At 53.8% G+C, this 18481-nt stretch overlaps 1 protein-coding gene across 2 annotated transcripts; it reads left to right on the plus strand.

The window, feature by feature from the left end:
• Positions 1-6: 6 nt before the first annotated feature.
• On the plus strand, positions 7-18475 carry LHX2 (LIM homeobox 2). Of its 2 annotated transcripts, none has more exons than XM_006917947.1 (5): positions 7-183; positions 1628-1830; positions 2757-3160; positions 8709-8914; positions 18167-18475. In XM_006917947.1, exons 1-5 carry the CDS (start codon positions 64-66, stop codon positions 18452-18454), a joined length of 1221 nt encoding a protein of 406 aa, XP_006918009.1. In that variant the 5' UTR covers positions 7-63; the 3' UTR covers positions 18455-18475. The 2 variants fall into 2 exon arrangements, with proteins under 2 accessions (XP_006918009.1, XP_006918010.1); XM_006917948.1 differs by having other exon boundaries at positions 64-183; positions 2757-3164; positions 8716-8914; positions 18167-18454.
• Positions 18476-18481: the final 6 nt, after the last annotated feature.

The following is an 18481-nucleotide window of genomic DNA, read 5'->3' on the forward strand; positions in this document are numbered from 1 at the left end:
TGAGGCGGGGGGCAAGCCCTCCCGCGGAGGAGCCGCGCCCCCGGCCCCGCCGGTCCCGCCGCGATGCTGTTCCACAGTCTGTCGGGCCCCGAGGTGCACGGGGTCATCGACGAGATGGACCGCAGGGCCAAGAGCGAGGCTCCCGCCATCAGCTCCGCCATCGACCGCGGCGACACGGAGACGGTAGGCACACGGCCGCGGGTCGGGGCGGAAAGCTGGGACGGGGTCGTGTCGGTCTGCGCCTCTGCTCCCCAAAGTTTGGGGGCACTTTGAGGAGCGTTCTTCGCGCGGCACGGGACTGGGCGCTGGGGATCCGCGGATGGGATGCAAGGCCTGTAGCTCTCGATTCGGGAGCAAACCAGGCTGCTGGGGCAGAGGGAGAAAACAAGGCTGAAATCGAAATTTTAGACCCGGAGGGTGGAAGAGAGCATTTCTCCCGAAGTGGGAGTGAAATCCTGTTCGCCGCCCGAGATGGCTCTCTTCTCGCTTCGTCGGTCTCTTTGGTCGCCAGTCCCCGCACTCCCTTCCAACACTCGGCCCTGGCTGCTGGCGGCTCCGAGCAGGGAGCTCTGGAGCTCCGGACCACTTGAGCGGGAGACTCCCGCCTCCTGGCAATCGGAGTTCCCTCCCCAGCGCAATTTCAGGGATTGAAAGCTTCTGGGCCAGCGCTTTTCGTTGACCGCGACTAGGGCCTCCTGGCCGCCCGACTGGGCCAGGCCATGGCTCGGAGTTCAGGCTTCGGCCTGGCTCTCGCGGAAGGAGAGTCCGTTCGGATCTCCACACCTGGCTCCGCCGGCGCAGCCCCAAGGAGTCGGTTCCTCGCCCCAGACCTCCCTTGGGGCCAGACCAGTAGACGCTGCCCAAGCTGGGCCCAGAAGTGACCTTTAGAGGCCGACGAGGTGGGGAGCACGGGCAAAGTTTCTCAGCTCGAAAAGCAGCAGCCCTAGTGCCTCCGACTTCCAGGCTCTTCTTCCTGGGTTAAACGGTCTCAGCCTGTCTGCATAGCCGAAGATTTGGACTGGGCTTCTTGTGCACTCAGAGACTTTGAAGGGTGCCTCTGAATCCCACTCACCATCTCCCAGGATTCTGGGACCCGCGACCTGCCCTGGCCTAACAAGGACCCAGAGATCCCTGGGACTGTGGGCCAGGAATTCCTCTGCGTTTCTGGAGAGGAGTCTGTGTGGGGATTGACTTTTAAAGGTCATCTTAACCCTTTTCCTGGGGGCCCAGCCGAGAGGTTCCTGTAAGAAACAGTTTGGGGAGCTTTTGGAGGGCTTGACTGGGGGTAGCCACCGCTGCCCCAATCTCCAAACACAGCCCGGGAATTTCTGGGAAAAGGGCAGAGGGGACAGGAATGGGGAGAAATCGGTGGGAGATCTATCCAGGCCAGCAACCGGTCTTGGGCCTGTGGCCGGCTTGAGCTGTTGTGGGCGGGCCTGGGTTCTGAGCCTCCTGGATATGGGCCTTTGGGGTTGGAGGGAGCACACCGCACACCCTGGCCGCTTCCTCCGCCTTTCGGGCCAGCCGGAGTTACCGAGGGAGCCACGGGTGCCGCGCGGTTTTACCGCGGCGGCAGGGTCGCAGGTTGACGCAGGCGCTGCCGTCTCCCGCCTCCCTCCCTCCGCAGACCATGCCGTCCATCAGCAGTGACCGCGCTGCGCTGTGCGCCGGCTGCGGGGGCAAGATCTCGGACCGCTACTACCTGCTGGCGGTGGACAAGCAGTGGCACATGCGCTGCCTCAAATGCTGTGAGTGCAAGCTCAACTTGGAGTCGGAGCTCACCTGTTTCAGCAAGGATGGAAGCATCTACTGCAAGGAAGACTACTACAGGTAGCCCCCCACCTCAGGCGGGACCCACTGCCCCGCAGGACTCCCCATCTCAGACGCAGTCTTGACTGTCTCCTTTCTCTCCAGTCCCAAGGGAGGGTTCCCTACTTAGGTCCTCCCTTCTTCAAGCCAGCATGGATTGGGGGATAAACAGCAATTTGGGAGAACTCTTGGAAAGGTCCGTGAAGTATAGGGACCCTGAGAAAAGCAGAAGCTGCTGTCTTTTGAGCTTAGACCATAACTGTTTGGGTTGGGGGGTCCTCACATCCTTTTCTCTTTGAAGTTTCTTGGGTCAACCAGAGGGAACAGAAACAAGCACCCCCCCCCCAACCCAGGCAGCTTGGGCTGGTGTGAAACAAAGTTGGAGGGAGAGCTGGGGGATTGGATGGGGGCATTTCCGGGTCTTCGGTGGTGATGGGAGTGGAAGCTGGCCAGGATTAAGGAATTGGAATCCTTACAGACTCCAAGTTCCTTGTTTCTCCTCTCTGGGTTTAGGGTTAGGGTCTGTTTATATATTCTCTCTCCTCTTTCTCTCCCTGTCTCTGTGTCTCTTCCAAATTACAAAGGTCTGTAGGATTCCCAGGCACTGGTGTGGAGGGCAGGGGTAAAGTTTCAGGAAGGGTTACTCGGGGCGGGAGGGGGGGGGTTCTCCCCCACTCCCAAGCAAAGGCTTTCCTAGGGCTTGCTCAGGCTCTGGGTAAAGTAGAAGCCTTTGTAGGCATGAAGATAGTTAAGGGACACTCTATTTCGGGGTAGGACCAGATGCGGGCCAAAATCCAATCCCCTCTTCCCCCATCTTCCAAGTTAAGACCCAGGTTGAACATCTTGAGGAGGGGATTTCCCCCATTGGCAGCAGCGGCACCTGGAGGAGGAATATGGGGGTCCCCAACCGTGTGTCCCCACAGTCCCTCCTTCGATGGTCCCTACAGGCGGTTCTCTGTGCAGCGCTGCGCCCGCTGCCACCTGGGCATCTCAGCCTCAGAGATGGTGATGCGGGCTCGGGACTTGGTTTATCACCTCAACTGCTTCACGTGTACCACGTGTAACAAGATGCTGACCACGGGTGACCACTTCGGCATGAAGGACAGCCTGGTCTACTGCCGCTTGCACTTCGAGGCGCTGCTGCAGGGCGAGTACCCCGCGCACTTCAACCATGCCGACGTGGCGGCGGCGGCAGCTGCAGCCGCCGCAGCCAAGAGCGCGGGGCTGGGCGCAGCCGGGGCCAACCCGCTGGGTCTTCCCTACTACAATGGCGTGGGCACAGTGCAGAAGGGGCGGCCGAGGAAGCGCAAGAGCCCCGGCCCGGGGGCGGATCTGGCGGCCTACAACGCTGGTGAGTGCGAGGCGCACCCAGCGCCCCCGTCGGGTTGGGGAAGAGTGTGTGGCGTCCACCCCCGCGAGCCGGAGTGAATCTCAATGTGCAATATACACTTGCATATACAGCACTCGGAGTACTCTAGCCCTTAGTTTCCCCGAGCTCTAAGCACCGTAGGACCTGGCTGGAGGCACGTTAGCCTCCTGGGCTCCAGACCCTACGGCCTCAGCTGTAGCAGGACCAGAGGGTGTTTTAGTGTTGTCGCTGAGAAATTTTTTAGGGGCGTCTTTTTGGTTGGAGTCTTTCCCTCACTTTGCTGGGCAGAAACTACAAGGATAGAGAAAGCAAGGTGGAGCCCACACCAAACAGGCTCGTGGTTGGCGAGGCTGAGGGCGGGAGCTGCGACGATAGATGAGCCAGATAGTTGAGCCAGGCAGGGCGGTGAGGGTCCCAAGGGAAAGGACTGGCGGTGGCTGGGGGCACCGAGCTCAGCGTGCAGCGCGGCGGGTCTTGTGAAATGTGCTGAGGGCAGAAAGGCCCGGGAAATTTGGGCCCAGGAGCCTTCTGAGCAAGAGCAGGTCGTTTTCCTCGGTTGGATCCTTCTGCCCCGCCAGGTCTCGGCTTTTCCTGGGCTCCTTCCTTGGAGTTCCCGGCGCCAGCGGGGTGCTGAGATGAGAGCTGTGACCCTCGGAAGCCGGCGCCCGGGGGATGGGACCGGGATAGGCCTGGCCTCGCGCCGGGGTAGGGTGGCGGGCTCGTTTCGCATTTCCGGCGTCTTTGAACCCTGGGCCGTTCTGGGGGAGGCTCTGCCCCCCTCCCGTGCCCCTCTCCGCTCAGGACAGCTGCTGAGGTTCTGGGGCCCCGCAAATTGAACCGTCAACATCTGCCTGAAGTCTGCACGGCCCGGAAAGGTTTATGACTCCCCGGGCTTCTGAACTAGATAGAGTTTATTTGCTGTTATTCTTTCCTTCGTTTGCGACAGAATCGGATTTTGGGATTTTGTTTTCTTCCTCCTTTTCCCCTTAGTCTAATGCACAAGTGGAAACAAAACAAAACAAAGCAAAACAAACCCAGGACTCCTTGGAGAGGGCAGCGGTGGGGAAGAAGTCAGGGTTATTTTGATCTTTAAAAATCCGAGCTGTCTGGGGAGAAAAATAAGGGGTTCTCCTGTTCGCTCCAACGAAATTAGTTCTTGGAAGATCATGGAACGTGTGTGTCTCAGTGTGTCCAGCTGGGAGGAAAGCCCCCAGTCTGGTAGATGGTGAAGTGACCTCAGGCAAGTCCACGCCGGCGGATCATAGATTTGTTGAAGGCTCTGCCAGAGATACCTCTCTCCAAAACTTCCATCCCTGATCTCCCACCACCCTGAAAAGAGACTAAACCGAGTTTAGACCAGGTCCCTCAAACAAAAGCCTTGTCCGTGTATCAAGCATGGTTGGCCTCTGGTAGCAAGCAGCAGGCGCCCGGCCACTGGGCACATGGAGTGGGAAGCGGGGTTGTTTTCCCCGGCCCGCAGGTTCGCAACTGAGTTTGGCATGGAAAGGTAGAAAATCCAGAGATTTATTTGTGCTTTTTGCTGTTCCTCCACGTTCCCTGGCGAGGCTGCACCACACTGAGCAAGATGTGGCTGGAGGCCGTTTCAGGGAAGCTGGCACCTCGACAGGATACTCCCCACTGGAGTCATCTCCTTTCCCCTTTGGCCCCTCTCTCTCCTTTTTCTCCCTTTTGCTTCTCTCGGTTGCCCTTTCTCTATGTCACTATCTCACTCTGCGTGTGTCGCCCTGTTCCCTCCATCTCTCTCCTCGTGAGCGTCTCTGGCCTGGCTTGGCCGGCGCTTCCTGTACTGATTGAAACCGAGCGCTGCGCGTCGGCGGTGGCTACGCGGCTCGCTTACTTGGGGCTCCCGGGACCAGGCTCGGAAAAGAGGGCACCTTCCTGGGCGCATGGCAGGGCCAGGCCTCCCCAGGTCCGGTCGCCGTCCTCCTCTCTCCTCTCTCGACACCGACAGGAGAGAAATGGCCGCAGCTTGGGCTGTGGGGCTGCGGGGACTGGAAAGGGGGTACCGTGGAGAGTGCGACTGCGGGCGATGTGTACCGGCAAGTGTCTGTGCGTTTCTGACTGTGAAGACGCAACCTTGTTTGTGCGAGTGTCCCGGACCCAGGGGCCCAGCCATACCGACCCCTCTGCAGAGCCCATGGCTCTGGGGGATAGTGCGGTGGGGGAGAGCCCTTATTTAAGGGCGGTGAGCTCCGGCAGAGCGGGATGGAGCGCCGTCGGTGCGCCGGTCCGCGGGTTGGGGACGAGCAGCCAGAGCCGCGGGGTCGCAGGTCGGCAAGCCCTTCCGGGGCGGTGGCCACGGCGGCCCTCCTCTGGCTGTCCCTCTGGTCCGAGAGTGCAGCCTGGGTCCCGGAGGCGGAACTGAAACCTCCGTTCAGCCCCGGGCAGGGCTGCCTCGCGGGCCAGGGGTGCGGGCAAGGCGGCCAGGGCGGGTGAGGGGCCGGGGCCGCGCACTTGGCCCCGGGGTTTGCGCGCCACGGCCGCGGGAGTCCCGCGCGGACCTGCCGGACGCCCGGGCCTCCCCCAGTCCCAGCTTTTTGTGTGTGTGTGCCTGGCGGCATAATTACTGATTTGATTCCAATCCATTATTTAGACAATTGAACCTACAATCTCGTCTTTAGTAAAATGAGGCGAAGTCAGATTTGATTACAGGTTCAGTCCCAGCGACAAGAGCTCGAAACCCGATGGGTTAATAACAGATCACGAGTAAATTATTCATGATTTTACGAGCTCTTTAGCTCCATTGAATCGGCCTAATTGAGAGGAAAAAAAAAAAAAAAAAAGGAGAGAGAAAGAAGCCTGGTCCTCCCCCTCCCCTCGGCCCCTCGCTCCTCCCCGGATCCGATCCTGGAGAATCTCCACCCGCCCCGGGCGTCGGGGGCGGGAGTGAGGAGGCGTGGGGCACAGGCCAAAACTCGGCCCAACTGCCACTTCCACGCGGCCTTGTTCCCCCAGCACTGCCCCCTGCCCCGGCCGCTGGCGGGCCTCGGCCTCCCTACCTTGGGCCGGCTCCTTTTTCCCCCTCTCCCTCCTTTTCCCTGTGTCCTCCCTCCCCGCCAGGAACAGCTTCAGAATAGGCCTCCCTGCAGGGACCCCTTGAGACCCGGGATTCAGTTCAGTAACCTGGACCCTCCACCACACATCCCCCCTACTCCCGGGCCTCCCCGTCCCCTAGGCTGGCTCCGTGTCTCTCCTGATTTCTTCCCGTCTTTGTAGCTGTCTCTCTCCGGCTTTCTCGTCTCCACTGCTTTCTGTTCCTCTGTCTCTTCTCTTTTTTCTTGGCTCTGTCCATCTTCCCTCTCTACCTCCTCTCCTTTTTTCTCTCTTCATTCTCTTGGTCTTTCTACCTCTGTTTCTTTCTCTCCTTTCTCTGCCCTTTCTTTCTCCCTCCCCCAAAATGCCTCTCTCCATCTAGGCCGCTCTCGGGCCAGGTCCCTTGGGTGCATGGGGCGCCGGGGTCCCCACGGAGCTCATTAACAGCAGCAAGGCCCAGGCGGGGGCTGGGCGGAGGGATAGGCCCAGAGATCCCCTGTGGGGAGGCCTGCCCTACCCCCCTGTGGAGCTGGGGACTGGGGGCAAGAAGAGGGTCGCTCCCTGAAGAGGGGGCAGGGCAGTTTCCATGGATCCCCTTTGGAGTCATTTTCTGTTCCCCTTTAAATTGCTGGAACCCTGGTCTTCACTCTGGGTACTGTCAGTGGGATGCAGCCCAGGTGGAGGACTTGGGTGCCTGTGGCAAGGGGCCCATAAGGAGGTTGTAGCCTTTTGCCGACTGCTCTAAGGTTAGGGACCCGACCTGCATCCTGCAAATTCTTTCCGCAGGGGGCTACTCCCACCTGGGCAGGGGGAGGAGTAGGCCACTGGGAGAGCGGGAGTACTTTAAAGATAATGTTGCCAGATAAAATGCAGGACACCCCGTTAAATTTGAATTTGAGGTAAAAAACAAATAAATTTTCAGTGTAGGTGTATCCCGTGCAATATTTGAATTTTAAATAAACAACGAATAATTTTTTAGTATGAGTGTATACTATGTCATATTTGAATTTTAGGTAAACAACAAAGAAATTTTTAGTATAGGTATGTTCTGTGCAATATTTGAGACATACTTCCACTACAAATTTTTTCGTTGATGACTTGAAATTCAAATTCAACTGGGCAACTTGTATTTTTATTTGCTAAATCTGGCAGCTCTATCGTGGGCATGCGATAGGGCATGAGATATATTCCCAGTTGTCCATTTTTGGGGGACCGAATTAATCTCTCATGAGGTTTTCCCCAAAGTAAGACCTGATGTGTGTAATGACGAGGGGATCTTGGAGAGGGATCCCGTGTGTCCCAATCAGCTGCCAGGTTGCCAAGCAACTACTGAGGCTGAGGTTTCCACCCCTGTCCCCTACTCCTAGTGCCTTCCAGGCACTGGCAGCCAGACCCCAGCTGGGCCCCTTCTGGTTGGGGATGGGTTCCCCCAAGAGTCATGCTTCATCTTTGCCTGCCTTGGTGGTGTAGTGGAAAGAACAGGCAAAGACTACAGTAATGAATCTAGGCTCAGCCGTTACCGTGCGCACGTGGCTTCATGTCTCTTAACATGAGTTTCCTCATCTGTAGAATGGGATGAGTAGCAACAGCCACCCATTGAGCAAAGGCATAACCCTAGGTGTCGAATACATGTTAATTTCTTCCTCCAACTTTCCCTTTCCAGTTAGAACTCTACCAGTCCGTGAGATTTGCGAAGATCGCTTAACTTCCCTGCCTCGTTCACCCCATTTGTAAAACCGGGAAGCAACTGCCCCACAGGGCAGTGGTGAAGATTAAACTGCAAAATACAATTTCTGATCTTCAGGCAAATGCCTTTGGCCCAGGGGAGTCATACAGTACTTTTGGGTGTAGAAACTGATAAGGACGAAATGAAAGCCAATGGAGAGATTCAGAGACTTCCAGGTGCCTGCCCCAGGCACAGTGGGGGGAGATCGGTGACAACCCCCTCCTTAGGGAGTGCAGAGGGAAGCAGAAAGAGCGTGGTCTCTGGCGTCCCTGTGCTGCTGGGTCCTCAGTCAAGTGACTTCCCTCTCTGAACCTCAGTTTCAACGTCAGTAAAAAAGGCAAAGATACTGCCTGGCTCATAGGGTTCTTTTGAAGATTCAAGGAGAACGTTCCTGTAAAGCACATCACGTGGAGCGGAATAAGCCATCAACAAGTTGTAGCCGCTGTTGTTATTATTCGTGTTATTATTATCGTAACATGGTGGCTCAGAAGGGGTTTTGGATTCTCCTAGAGCTGTGTTGGAATCCAGCATTTCCTAGCTGAGTGGCCCTGGGCGGGTCACTCTCCCCGGGGCCTCAAATTCCTCTGTAAATCTATAACATGAGGATAAAATCTCTGAGTGCAGTGCGGGCACGCAGTGTGGTACGGAGCTAGAAACTCTGGGTGGCGGGTGGGGTGGGCGTGGACTAGGAAGTGTGTGTGGGGGGCGGGTCAGGAGGTTCACCTGCCGCCTCTGCGTCCCCCTCCCCAGCGCTGAGCTGCAACGAGAACGACGCGGAGCACCTGGACCGCGACCAGCCGTACCCGAGCAGCCAGAAGACGAAACGCATGCGCACCTCCTTCAAGCACCACCAGCTTCGGACCATGAAGTCTTACTTTGCCATTAACCACAACCCCGACGCCAAGGACTTGAAGCAGCTCGCGCAAAAGACGGGCCTCACCAAGCGGGTCCTTCAGGTTAGCTGGGACCAGGTTGGGCATGGGGACATCTGCATCCGCCAAGATCTGGGATAGAAGTCTTCTGCCGGCCGCAGGCCTGGGGAGGACCTTCTGCCCTGTCTGCCTTTCTCTTTGTTTACTGCTCCCGTTCTCTTTCTCCATCTCTTCCGTCTGTCTCTATTCGTATTTCAGTCTTTTTTTTTTTCCCCAGCTTTACATCTTCGCTCTCCTTCAATTTTCGTCTCAATTTTTTTTCTGTTTTGCGTGTGTACCTCTTTGTCTCCACACCCAGTCTCTTTCCTTTCTAATAAACAATTCTTAGTTGCTATTTATTCAAGTGACACTCAAATATGTTCATATTGTAAAAGGTTCAAACATTTCAGATAAATTCAGTGTCCCCCCTCCCCACCCCCAACCTTGGCCCCTCATCCCACGAGGCCCATTCAAGCAGCTGCTGCTGACCGGTACTTTCTGCTTCTTGCTCCTCACTTGCCCTCTCTGGTTTCTCTCTTTCTTTCTATTTCTCTCTAGATTTTTCTTCTGTCTCTTTGTTGTTTCTCAGACTCTCCCAGAAGCAAGGTTTGGTGAAGGGAATGCATGTGGGCAGATCCCTGGGGTGGGCCCGGGGGCCTCTCCCAGGTCTGTCCGCAGGGAGCTGGAGGAAATACATAGGCACCTCTGAAATTGGGCAGAATTGCACTTGTTTATGAGGGTACTTTCTTGATGGAGAGGATCCAGCGCTTTCACCAGATTTCCAAAGGGTCTGTTCATCCCCCCAAAGATGTTGAAAAGTTCAGTGCGGGGAGTCCCAGGATCCTACATGACCTTAACTCATGGCTGAGCTTTGGGCCACTACTTCTCAACTCTTCAGCTCCTCCTTTTACTTACTGGGCAAATCACTTCACTCTTCTGAGCCTGTTTCCTCGGTGGTGTGAAACAGACACAAAAAATTATCTAATCTTCAGGCTTATTGGAAGAGCCACTGAGACAATATTATGAGCCTATCACAGTGTCTGACACTTAACTGCCCAGTGGATGGTAGCTAAGAATAGCATTAACTAAATTGATTGACTAACTGATATTAACTAATATGAATCATTTTTCTGGTCGCTAGACCTCAGCGTCCCCATTCATACAATGGTAAGGTGGGAGACTATCTCCCTTTATGGCAAGTCTAACCAGTTTATTCCTCAGAACATGTGGTTGTAGGGATAACAGTGCACATTTCTGGGTAAGAAAATCAACATATCAAGTAATTTGACTATGGTCTCAAAACAGGAGGGGAGGTGCTGAAATTCGAGTCCAGGCCAGTCTGACCCAACCTCCAGCTCCAGGTCGTGCGGGCTTGGGGGTGGGTTGGGGGCAACACCAAGAGAGTGATGGTGATGATGACGGTGATGGACAAGAAGGGCTGCGCTGCAGCCCTAAGTTTTTCTGCGAATCTGTCAGGAAAAAAAAGAAAGCAAGCAGTTTGTGAGTGACAGCAGTGGCGGGATGGAACTTGACGCGGGCGAGGGTCTGCAGATCTCAGGACCCGGGAGCCGGGCCCTCAGGCCAGCTTGGCCCGGCTGCCCCAACCTCTGAGCACCCCGAGCGGGTCTGGGACAGTTTGGTCTCAGGAAGCTCTGAGACGTAGCGAGGGACGCGAGGACGGGCCAATGGGGTGCTGATGCGCCTCTCTGGGCCCGCCCCCGGCCCTGGCGCTCTGGCGCGGGTCCTGCCCCTCCCTCCGGTTTGAGTCCGGTTTGCCAGCGGGTCCTTTAGGCCTGGGCTCGAGCAGACAGACGCCCTGGTCTGGGCTCTCCCTCGTCTGTTTCCCTCGGACTTTACCTTCTTGGAGGTAGATCTTGGAGTTAGATCCCCTCAGTTCCTCGACCCCGGGCGATTTCGGACTGAGGATCCCCGGCTGCCACATTTTCTCTGGTTAGTAGGAAACTTTGTTCCTTCGCTTATCTAGATGCTCCTCGAGTCAGGCCCTGGAAGCAGGCAAGGGCGGGAGCAGGGACTTGGAGTCGGGCAGAGCTGGGTTCAGGAAGACCTGAGTTTGGTTCTGCTCCTCCACTTGCCGGCTATGTGTCTTGGGACAAATCAGTTACCCTCTCTGAGCTATAGCTTTCTCATCTGTAAAATGGGCACCATTAGGGTACGTGCCTCTCTCCCAGTCCTCTGGGTTAAATAGAGCACGTGCCCACAGCTGAATCTCCATCTGGAGGGAGAAGCCAGTCTCTGCTGGCCTTGGCGAGGCTCGGTTACCTGATTTCGTAGCAAATCGGATGTCTAGCATAGTTATCTCCCATTCTTTCATCTGACCAAATAGCTATTGGCCCCAGGCCCTGGGGGCAAAGAGATGAATGAACCACAGTCCTGGTCCCGAAGATATTCACCAATGAGGTGTAGAGACAGAGCTGTATTCAGTTTCCCATAGTGTGATAGGTTGGGGTGAGAGTTCTGTGGGACACCAGGGGAGGGATCAGCTACCCTATGTGAGGAAGGATTCTCCTGAGGGTCTTGGGTGGATGCTTGCCCTGTCCCCTCCTTCCCTAGAATCCTGAGCCAGGGCCACTCACACCTGCACTACTGTTCTACCACAGGGACTCAGAAAGGCCAGGGGCATGGGACTAGTTCAGGGAGAAAAACACTGACCGTTATTGTGTGTCTACTAATCAATAAACGTTTATGTGCTCTACTATGTGTCAGGTACTTTGAAAGGCCTATGAAATACATTTGTTCATTGACAGTCCTCACTGTTAGGTGTCATGATCCCTGCTCCCTCACTGAACAAATGAGAACTTTGAGGCCCCAAAGATTTCCACTGGCCCCCAGTCACACATTTGCTGGGAAGTAGCAGAGCTGGATCCAAATCCAGGCCCATCTGATCAGGGGGCATTGCTCTTTTCTCCCCTAAGCCAACCCAGCAGTGACTGCCTCTGGGTGTGAGTATCATCTAGGGCCTGCGCGTCATTGTGGGTGGGCGCAGTCATACCTGTAAGGCTACCAGACCACTTCCCTCCTCTCAGACCTCCAAATCCCCTGCACAAATCCTTAGTGTTCCTTAACAGCACAACCGCTTATGATTAGGCAGTAGTTTGCAAAGCATTGTCTTTCCAGCCACTCGTCTACCTTTTACCTTAATATATTCCTGTCCATTTTGTAGATGAGAATCTTAGGACATAGTGAGATGAAGTTTATTTGCTTGAGGTCACAGGAACCAGGCGTTGGCAGTGGTGGGGCTCTCTGCCAGGCCGCCTGACCGCTGATGGGCCAGCTGGGGGAGATGGGATGGAAGCAGATTTGGCTGGGGCAGCTGGTGGTGTGGCTTCAGAAGGTAACAGCCTGGTTCAGGTCTTTTCAGACTTACCAGTGGTGTGATTTGGGTACTTTAACTTTTCCTCTCTGAGCTGGATCCCTTATCTGTGAAATGGAGATGATAATAGTTTGTACCCTGAGGATTCCTGGGGACTGAGACAATGAATGGGAAGGCTCCGGCGTGGTGCCTGCTGGTACGAAGTAGGTGCTGGTGAAATGGTTCCTCGTCACTAGTCTACACCAGCTGAGTGGTACTAGGCCTTGGGTGCCCCCTGCAGGTTGTGGCCCCGATCAGCCCTTCAGAGAGTGCCTGGCAGGGACAGGTTGAGGTTGAGGCTGTGTTCCCAGAAGTGGTTGATGTGAAGGGTGTGTGTGTGTGTGTGTGTGTGTGTGTGTGTGTGTGTGTGTAGGGGGTTCCAGTCTGTTACGGAATCTGTAATGCATAAGTACCACGAACGTGGTAATCCTGGGATGCAGTATCTCTGCTGGAATTTGGAGTCAGCTGATGTGAAGTCCAGACTCAGCTCTCCCACTTACTCTCCGAGTGATCCTGAGCAAGTGACATAACCTCTCTGAGCCTCAATGGCCTCAGCTATATAATGGAAGCAATAATAATACTTCACTAGGCTGTCGCAACAAGTAAAGGAGATAAAGTGTAATTTATAAAGTATATTAGGGACTTGATGTACATTAATTTCATGCACATTTACATAGCACGGTTCAGTCTACCAGCCTCTTTTGCACACACTTAAAAAGTGTAATTATCTTCATTTTGCAGATGAGGAAACTGAAGTTCAGAGAGGCTAGGACCCTTGCCCCGAGTCTTACAGATAGTAAGTGATGAAGCTGGGAGTCAAGTCCAGATGGGTCTGATTCTATAGCTCTTTGCAATATAGCAGGGTGCACAGACTGGTTCCCTACCTTGGATCTAGCTGCAGAATGCAGCAGGACAGAAGGGGGAGGGGGAACGAGAGGGTCAGAGATGCCACATCTTGGTAGGAAAGCAGGAATCCTATTGTAAAGCCCTAAATGCATACAGAGTGCTCAAATTTGTCATCTTCAGCAGCATGACAACCACAATACTGACTTTCCATCGGTGGGCAAGGTGACCGGGAGACAGAATGCCCCCTTGGACAGAGGTCCATTAAGACATTAAGCTTTGCAGATGCTTGGAGACCGTTTGTCAGCACATCCTGTCTCTCTGAGTTGCCTTCTTCCTGGGGGAGGGCCAGGAAGGCAGACTGTTAAGATGTTCTGGGCTTGGGGAGGGGGCGGTGAGCTGATTGATTTGGATGGGTGAAGGTCTCCTTAGGAGTTCCTGGTGTGCCTTTGAAAGAAAATACATTGTAACCACCAAGAGTTTAAAAACATTTTTCAGATGTTGAGTTAGTCATCATTAATCCCTGTGAGAACTCAGGAGCTGAGAACGCTGGCTTTCCTCTGTTCACTCGCTTATTCGACAAATACGCTGGCCTTCTGCCACGTGCTGGGTGGGGAGGGAGGCACCGAGGACCGAGCCATGACCCAGACAGTGAACAGAGCCCGCTGGAACGTGCACTCCAGAGGGGACGCAGAGGTGTAAGAAGGTGTTGTGGAAATAATTAAAACAGTGAGATGATTAGTCTCTATATGTGAACTATCTCATAACAAAAAATATTTTTTAAATGATTCCAGGACCAAGTAAGTTTGGGAGATGTGCAAGGCTGACCATGCCTTTTGTCCTGGAGATCACTGAGAAATGGTGAGGAGATTCAGTTTGGTCTGCTCTAACAGCTCCCACATTTATGTGGCCACAGAACTCTTGCTTAAGTCTCGACAAAAATAAAATGGAAGTGCTAGACAGGATGAACACAGGGCTGCAATGAAAGCACGTGACATGGTGACCCGGCTTGGTAAAGGAGGGAGTCAGGAATGGCTTCCCTGAGGGGAGGTTTAAGCGAGGGTCAGTCGCTTTGAGGTGCTTTGAGCCTCAGCTTCCCCACCTGTAAAATGGGGAGAGTGAGCATTGTTCCGCCTGTCGTTGGCACAGGGCAGTGGAGAGTATGTGATCTAGTCACAGATGGTCGAAGCTGGATGGAGTTTCATAGGTGATTTAGCCTGCATCTGGTATTTTGGATGGAGTTTCAGAGGTGATTTAGCCTGAATCTGGTATTTTAGAAGGGAGGAAGCTGAAGCACAGAGAGGTGGAGTGACTCACCCGACGCCCCACAGCAAAGCAGTTGTAGTGCTGGGGCCAGAACCAAGGGCTCGTGACGTCCAGTCCAGTGCTTATTACTTTCAGTTCCTTAAAGCTTTGCGTATTTTTATAAAATAATAGAGCTATCCTATAGACAGGTTAGAAAAATAGGGGATAAATCACCCACGTAAGAGCACAGGAAACCGAGAATCCAGGTGCGCAGTTTGGAAGCAGTGAGTAAGGGCGTGGACCCAGCCTGCTGTGTTCACATCTCAGCTCCATCTCTTTGGTTGGGCCCCGTGCCTCAGTTTCCTCACCTTGCAATAATATTAGTGCTTACCTTGTAAGGCACTGTTATAAGTTAATATGTGTAAAACGGTTAGAACTCCGTTTAGGCAATGCCTGACACATAGTGAGTAAATAATATTTGTCATTATTATTGTTACGAAGTTTCAATACCAGAGGACATAATTTTTTCATTCTTTTTTCTCACATAACATTTGTCATAAGACATTTCCTCTTCAACTGGGTGGAGTGGCTGTGTTATGACTTTCCTTGTCCTGTCTGGTCAGACACTTTGGATACAGCTGTTAGTTTTGATGTTATTAAAAAAAAAAAAAATGCCACAGTGGAGGCCACTGGGCACGAAGCTTTTGTCTTTTGTCTGGTTTCCTTGTCAACCCAGGAGGAGATTTGTGAGGCAAAACACAACCTTCAGGGCCAGCTGGTGCCTGAGGAGAGGACACGTAGCAATGTGGGCTTCCTCATCCACCCGGGACTTACTGGGGTGCCCTGTGCACCAGGCCAGGCACTCCCCTCAAATGAAGAGAGAGGGCTGGCAGTTTCAGAAGCTGGGTGGGGAGAGCAGATCACTTCCTTTCTCATTGCAGCTGCCCTAGAATCCCAGCCTGTCCGAACCCCCAAGAGGCCATAGAGCTCGTGCGATGTGGTCCAATGCTCTTGTTGTACAAGTGGGGAAACTGAGGCAGGCCCAGAGGTAAGGGGCTCACCTGAGGTCACTTGGCTGGTCAGGAGCAGAACCAGAACAGAAACTCCATACTGTGCTCTTTCCACCGCACCATAGTTACTTCTCTGTTCATTCATTCATTCATTCATTCATTCGCTTGCTGGCTCACTCAGGAGCATGTGGTAGGGAGAGCATGGACGTTTTATGGCAGATAACCCTGAATTCCTAGATTCCACGTTTTATGGCAGATAACCCTGAATTCCTAGATTCCAATCTCAGCTTGGCCTCTGTTTGACCCTAGGTGGCCTTCACCTCCCTAAGCCTCTCTGGCTTTAAATCTGTAAAATGGCAATAATGATCCCCCTACCTGGCTTATCATGGAGATTGCCTGTGACTATGCATGGTAGAGGGTGACATGATGCCTGGCACATAGTAAGAGGTCCCTGAATGTTGTGTTGTTATTACTATTAACTCAATGCATATTACTCATTCTTAACCTTTGCCGGTCCCTGTGCCATGTCCCCAGGAATATGAAGATGACTCAGACAGGGTCCCTGCCCCAACAACCGCCCAAGAGGGGACTTTTTGAAATACCTGGGAGAGAATTCTGGTGCAGCCCCGCTTAACGTGAAAAACAAACCCAACACAAAACCCCACAGCAGCCACCTTTTAGGTTGAGTTGTTGATTTTTATCCACCAGATTCCCAATGCCTCTGATCTAGTAAAGCAGAAAAGGCACTTGTGGAAGATGGTGTCATTGTTTACAAACCACTGTTAAGGGCGACGATGGAGAAATGGCAAATAGCCAGCAGCTAACCGGTTCCAGTACTTCCCAAGGGCTTGGAGCCCCAGACCCAGGAGCCACGTGCCACCACCAGGATTCCCCGCTTGAGCTGCCTCTTTGATAGACACACAGGCCAGGACAGTGGCAAAGGGTGGCATTAAGGCTCCAGCCTTCCTCATCCGACCTGCTGCGGGACCGGGGAAGTCACCTCCTCTCTCTGAGGGCCTCTGGGGCTTTTTCTATCTGTTTTCTCCATCGGCCATTGCTGGGGTTCAGCCAGACACAGAGTCTCAGCCCTGTAGTTTCCTGCAGGCTAGGCAGGGAAGGGCCTTCCACCCCGAGAAGAGCACGTGAGGGTGGTTTAGAAGCACTGGGCTTATCTGCAGGCCTCCAGAAGAGGTGATGGGCTTGCTCTGGGCTCGAGGCCAGGGGAACTGTGCTTTCTTCCTGGGAAGATCCAGCGTGCTGGGGAGAGAGCTTTGTTTCCCGACTTCCCGGGGTCTGTGTCTCCCTCCTCACTCCGAGATTCTCCCGGCTGTGCTTTTAATTGAACCCAAATTGTATCAGGCCACCAAAAAGGCAGTGTGAGGCCACAGGCCCCTGTAGTTGGGGTGGTCCCCAGGGGAGGGTGGGGTCAGGCGTTGGCCCATACACGCCTGTTTGAGACACTGTGAAGACAGGCAGATGCAGGCACATCTGGAAATACGCAACTGGACACCCAAGAATCTGCAGAATCCCCCAAGGCCCTGTGTTTTATGGGGAGGCTTCTGGCGGGTGTTTTCCTCACGCAAAGGGAAGTGAGGGGGCCCTGCCTTTCAGGCTTCTTTCTTTGAGAGATACAGCGCCCCAACCCCTACCGTCGCCTGGATTTCCTAGGCCTTTCCCAATGTACTTCGAGGACCCTTGGGTATAGCTGGGTAGCTCTGTGCAGTTAGATGGCTGGGCATACTGGTGGGGGGTGGGGGTTTGGTCTGTGTTGATGAGTTTCTGTGCTCATCTTCATGAGTGTGTACAGGCTCGTGTGCAAAGGTATGGATGCGTGTGTGTATCTGTGCTTCAGGAAAAATGAAAGTAAACCCTTATTCTGTCTCTCGGGTATTCGTTTCATACCAAGCTCAGTTCCAACTGTGTAACCCACCCCACCTCCCTCATAAACGATGCTGGGACGTGGCCAGTTGAGAGAGGGAATCTGCAGGTTACAGCCTCCTTGGCCTCACTTTACTGTGGCAGCTGTCCCTACTCTGCCCACCCGTCCCTAAGACCTGACACCCAGTGGTCCAGGACACCGGTGGCTTCAGCTGATGGTGCTGGGGAGTAGGATCCATGTCTGCTTTCTCTTAGTAGCTCCTTATCGACTGACTTCTGTCTCCTTTACACCATTCTAGTGTTTCCCAGACTTAGTGTCCATGAAGCGCTTCAAAAATTGTACCAACAAGAATTCGTGGCATCTATTGCGTGCCTAAAGGCGACTGCTGAAAAAAATGAACCTCTCAAAATTGTGAAAAACAATCAGGATTGGGTTTGCACCAACCTCCCAGAACAGCGCTGTCCAAAAGAAATGCAACATGGCCACATACGTAATTTTACATTTAAAAATTTCTAGCAGCGACATTAAAAAAGCAAAAAGAACCTGGTAATATGAATTTTAAGAAAATATTTTGTCAAGCTCAGTATATCCAAAAGGTTATCATTTCAACATGTAACCTGCATAAAGATTATTATTGAGATAGTCTACCTTCTTTTTTTCGTACTAAACCTTCACATTGGTTGTGTGTTTTCACCTACAGACTAGCCACATTCGGGCTAGTCACATGTCAGGTGTTTAATAGCCACATGTGGCCAGTGGCTATGATATTGGAGGGGGTCGCTCAGCTCCAGAACCTTCTGACAGACAGTCCTAGCCCATGAGAGACAAGGAAATTTTTATTTTATTAAGAGAAAAATATTGTCAGCCCTAATTTTCCTCCCAACCCCCACCCCCCTCCCATCCCTCACCCCCCTGCCACCCCGCAAAACATTCCATCTCACCCCACACAGGTCTGGTTTCAGAACGCCCGGGCCAAGTTCAGGCGCAACCTCTTACGGCAGGAAAACACGGGCGTGGACAAGGCCACGGAGGCGGCGCTGCAGACGGGGACGCCGTCCGGGCCAGCCTCGGAGCTCTCCAACGCCTCGCTCAGCCCCTCCAGCACGCCCACCACCCTCACGGACTTGACTAGCCCCACCCTGCCAACTGTGACGTCCGTCTTAACTTCTGTGCCTGGCAACCTGGAGGGCCACGAGCCTCACAGCCCCTCACAAACGACTCTCACCAACCTTTTCTAATGACTTGCGCCCCCCTCCCCCCCTGCC

This window comes from Pteropus alecto, unplaced genomic scaffold (assembly GCF_000325575.1).
Source record: "Pteropus alecto unplaced genomic scaffold, ASM32557v1 scaffold67, whole genome shotgun sequence".
NCBI classification, from domain to species: domain Eukaryota; kingdom Metazoa; phylum Chordata; class Mammalia; order Chiroptera; family Pteropodidae; genus Pteropus; species Pteropus alecto.

What these genes read in the sequence shown, in the direction of transcription:
- LHX2 (XM_006917947.1), top strand. Translation starts at nt 64, where the DNA reads ATGCTGTTCCACAGTCTGTCGGGCCCCGAGGTGCACGGGGTCATCGAC. An exon ending in ACCGCGGCGACACGGAGACG is followed by an intron (nt 184 to 1,627) that starts GTAGGCACACGG and finishes CTCCCTCCGCAG; the next exon opens with ACCATGCCGTCCATCAGCAG. An exon ending in TGCAAGGAAGACTACTACAG is followed by an intron (nt 1,831 to 2,756) that starts GTAGCCCCCCAC and finishes TGGTCCCTACAG; the next exon opens with GCGGTTCTCTGTGCAGCGCT.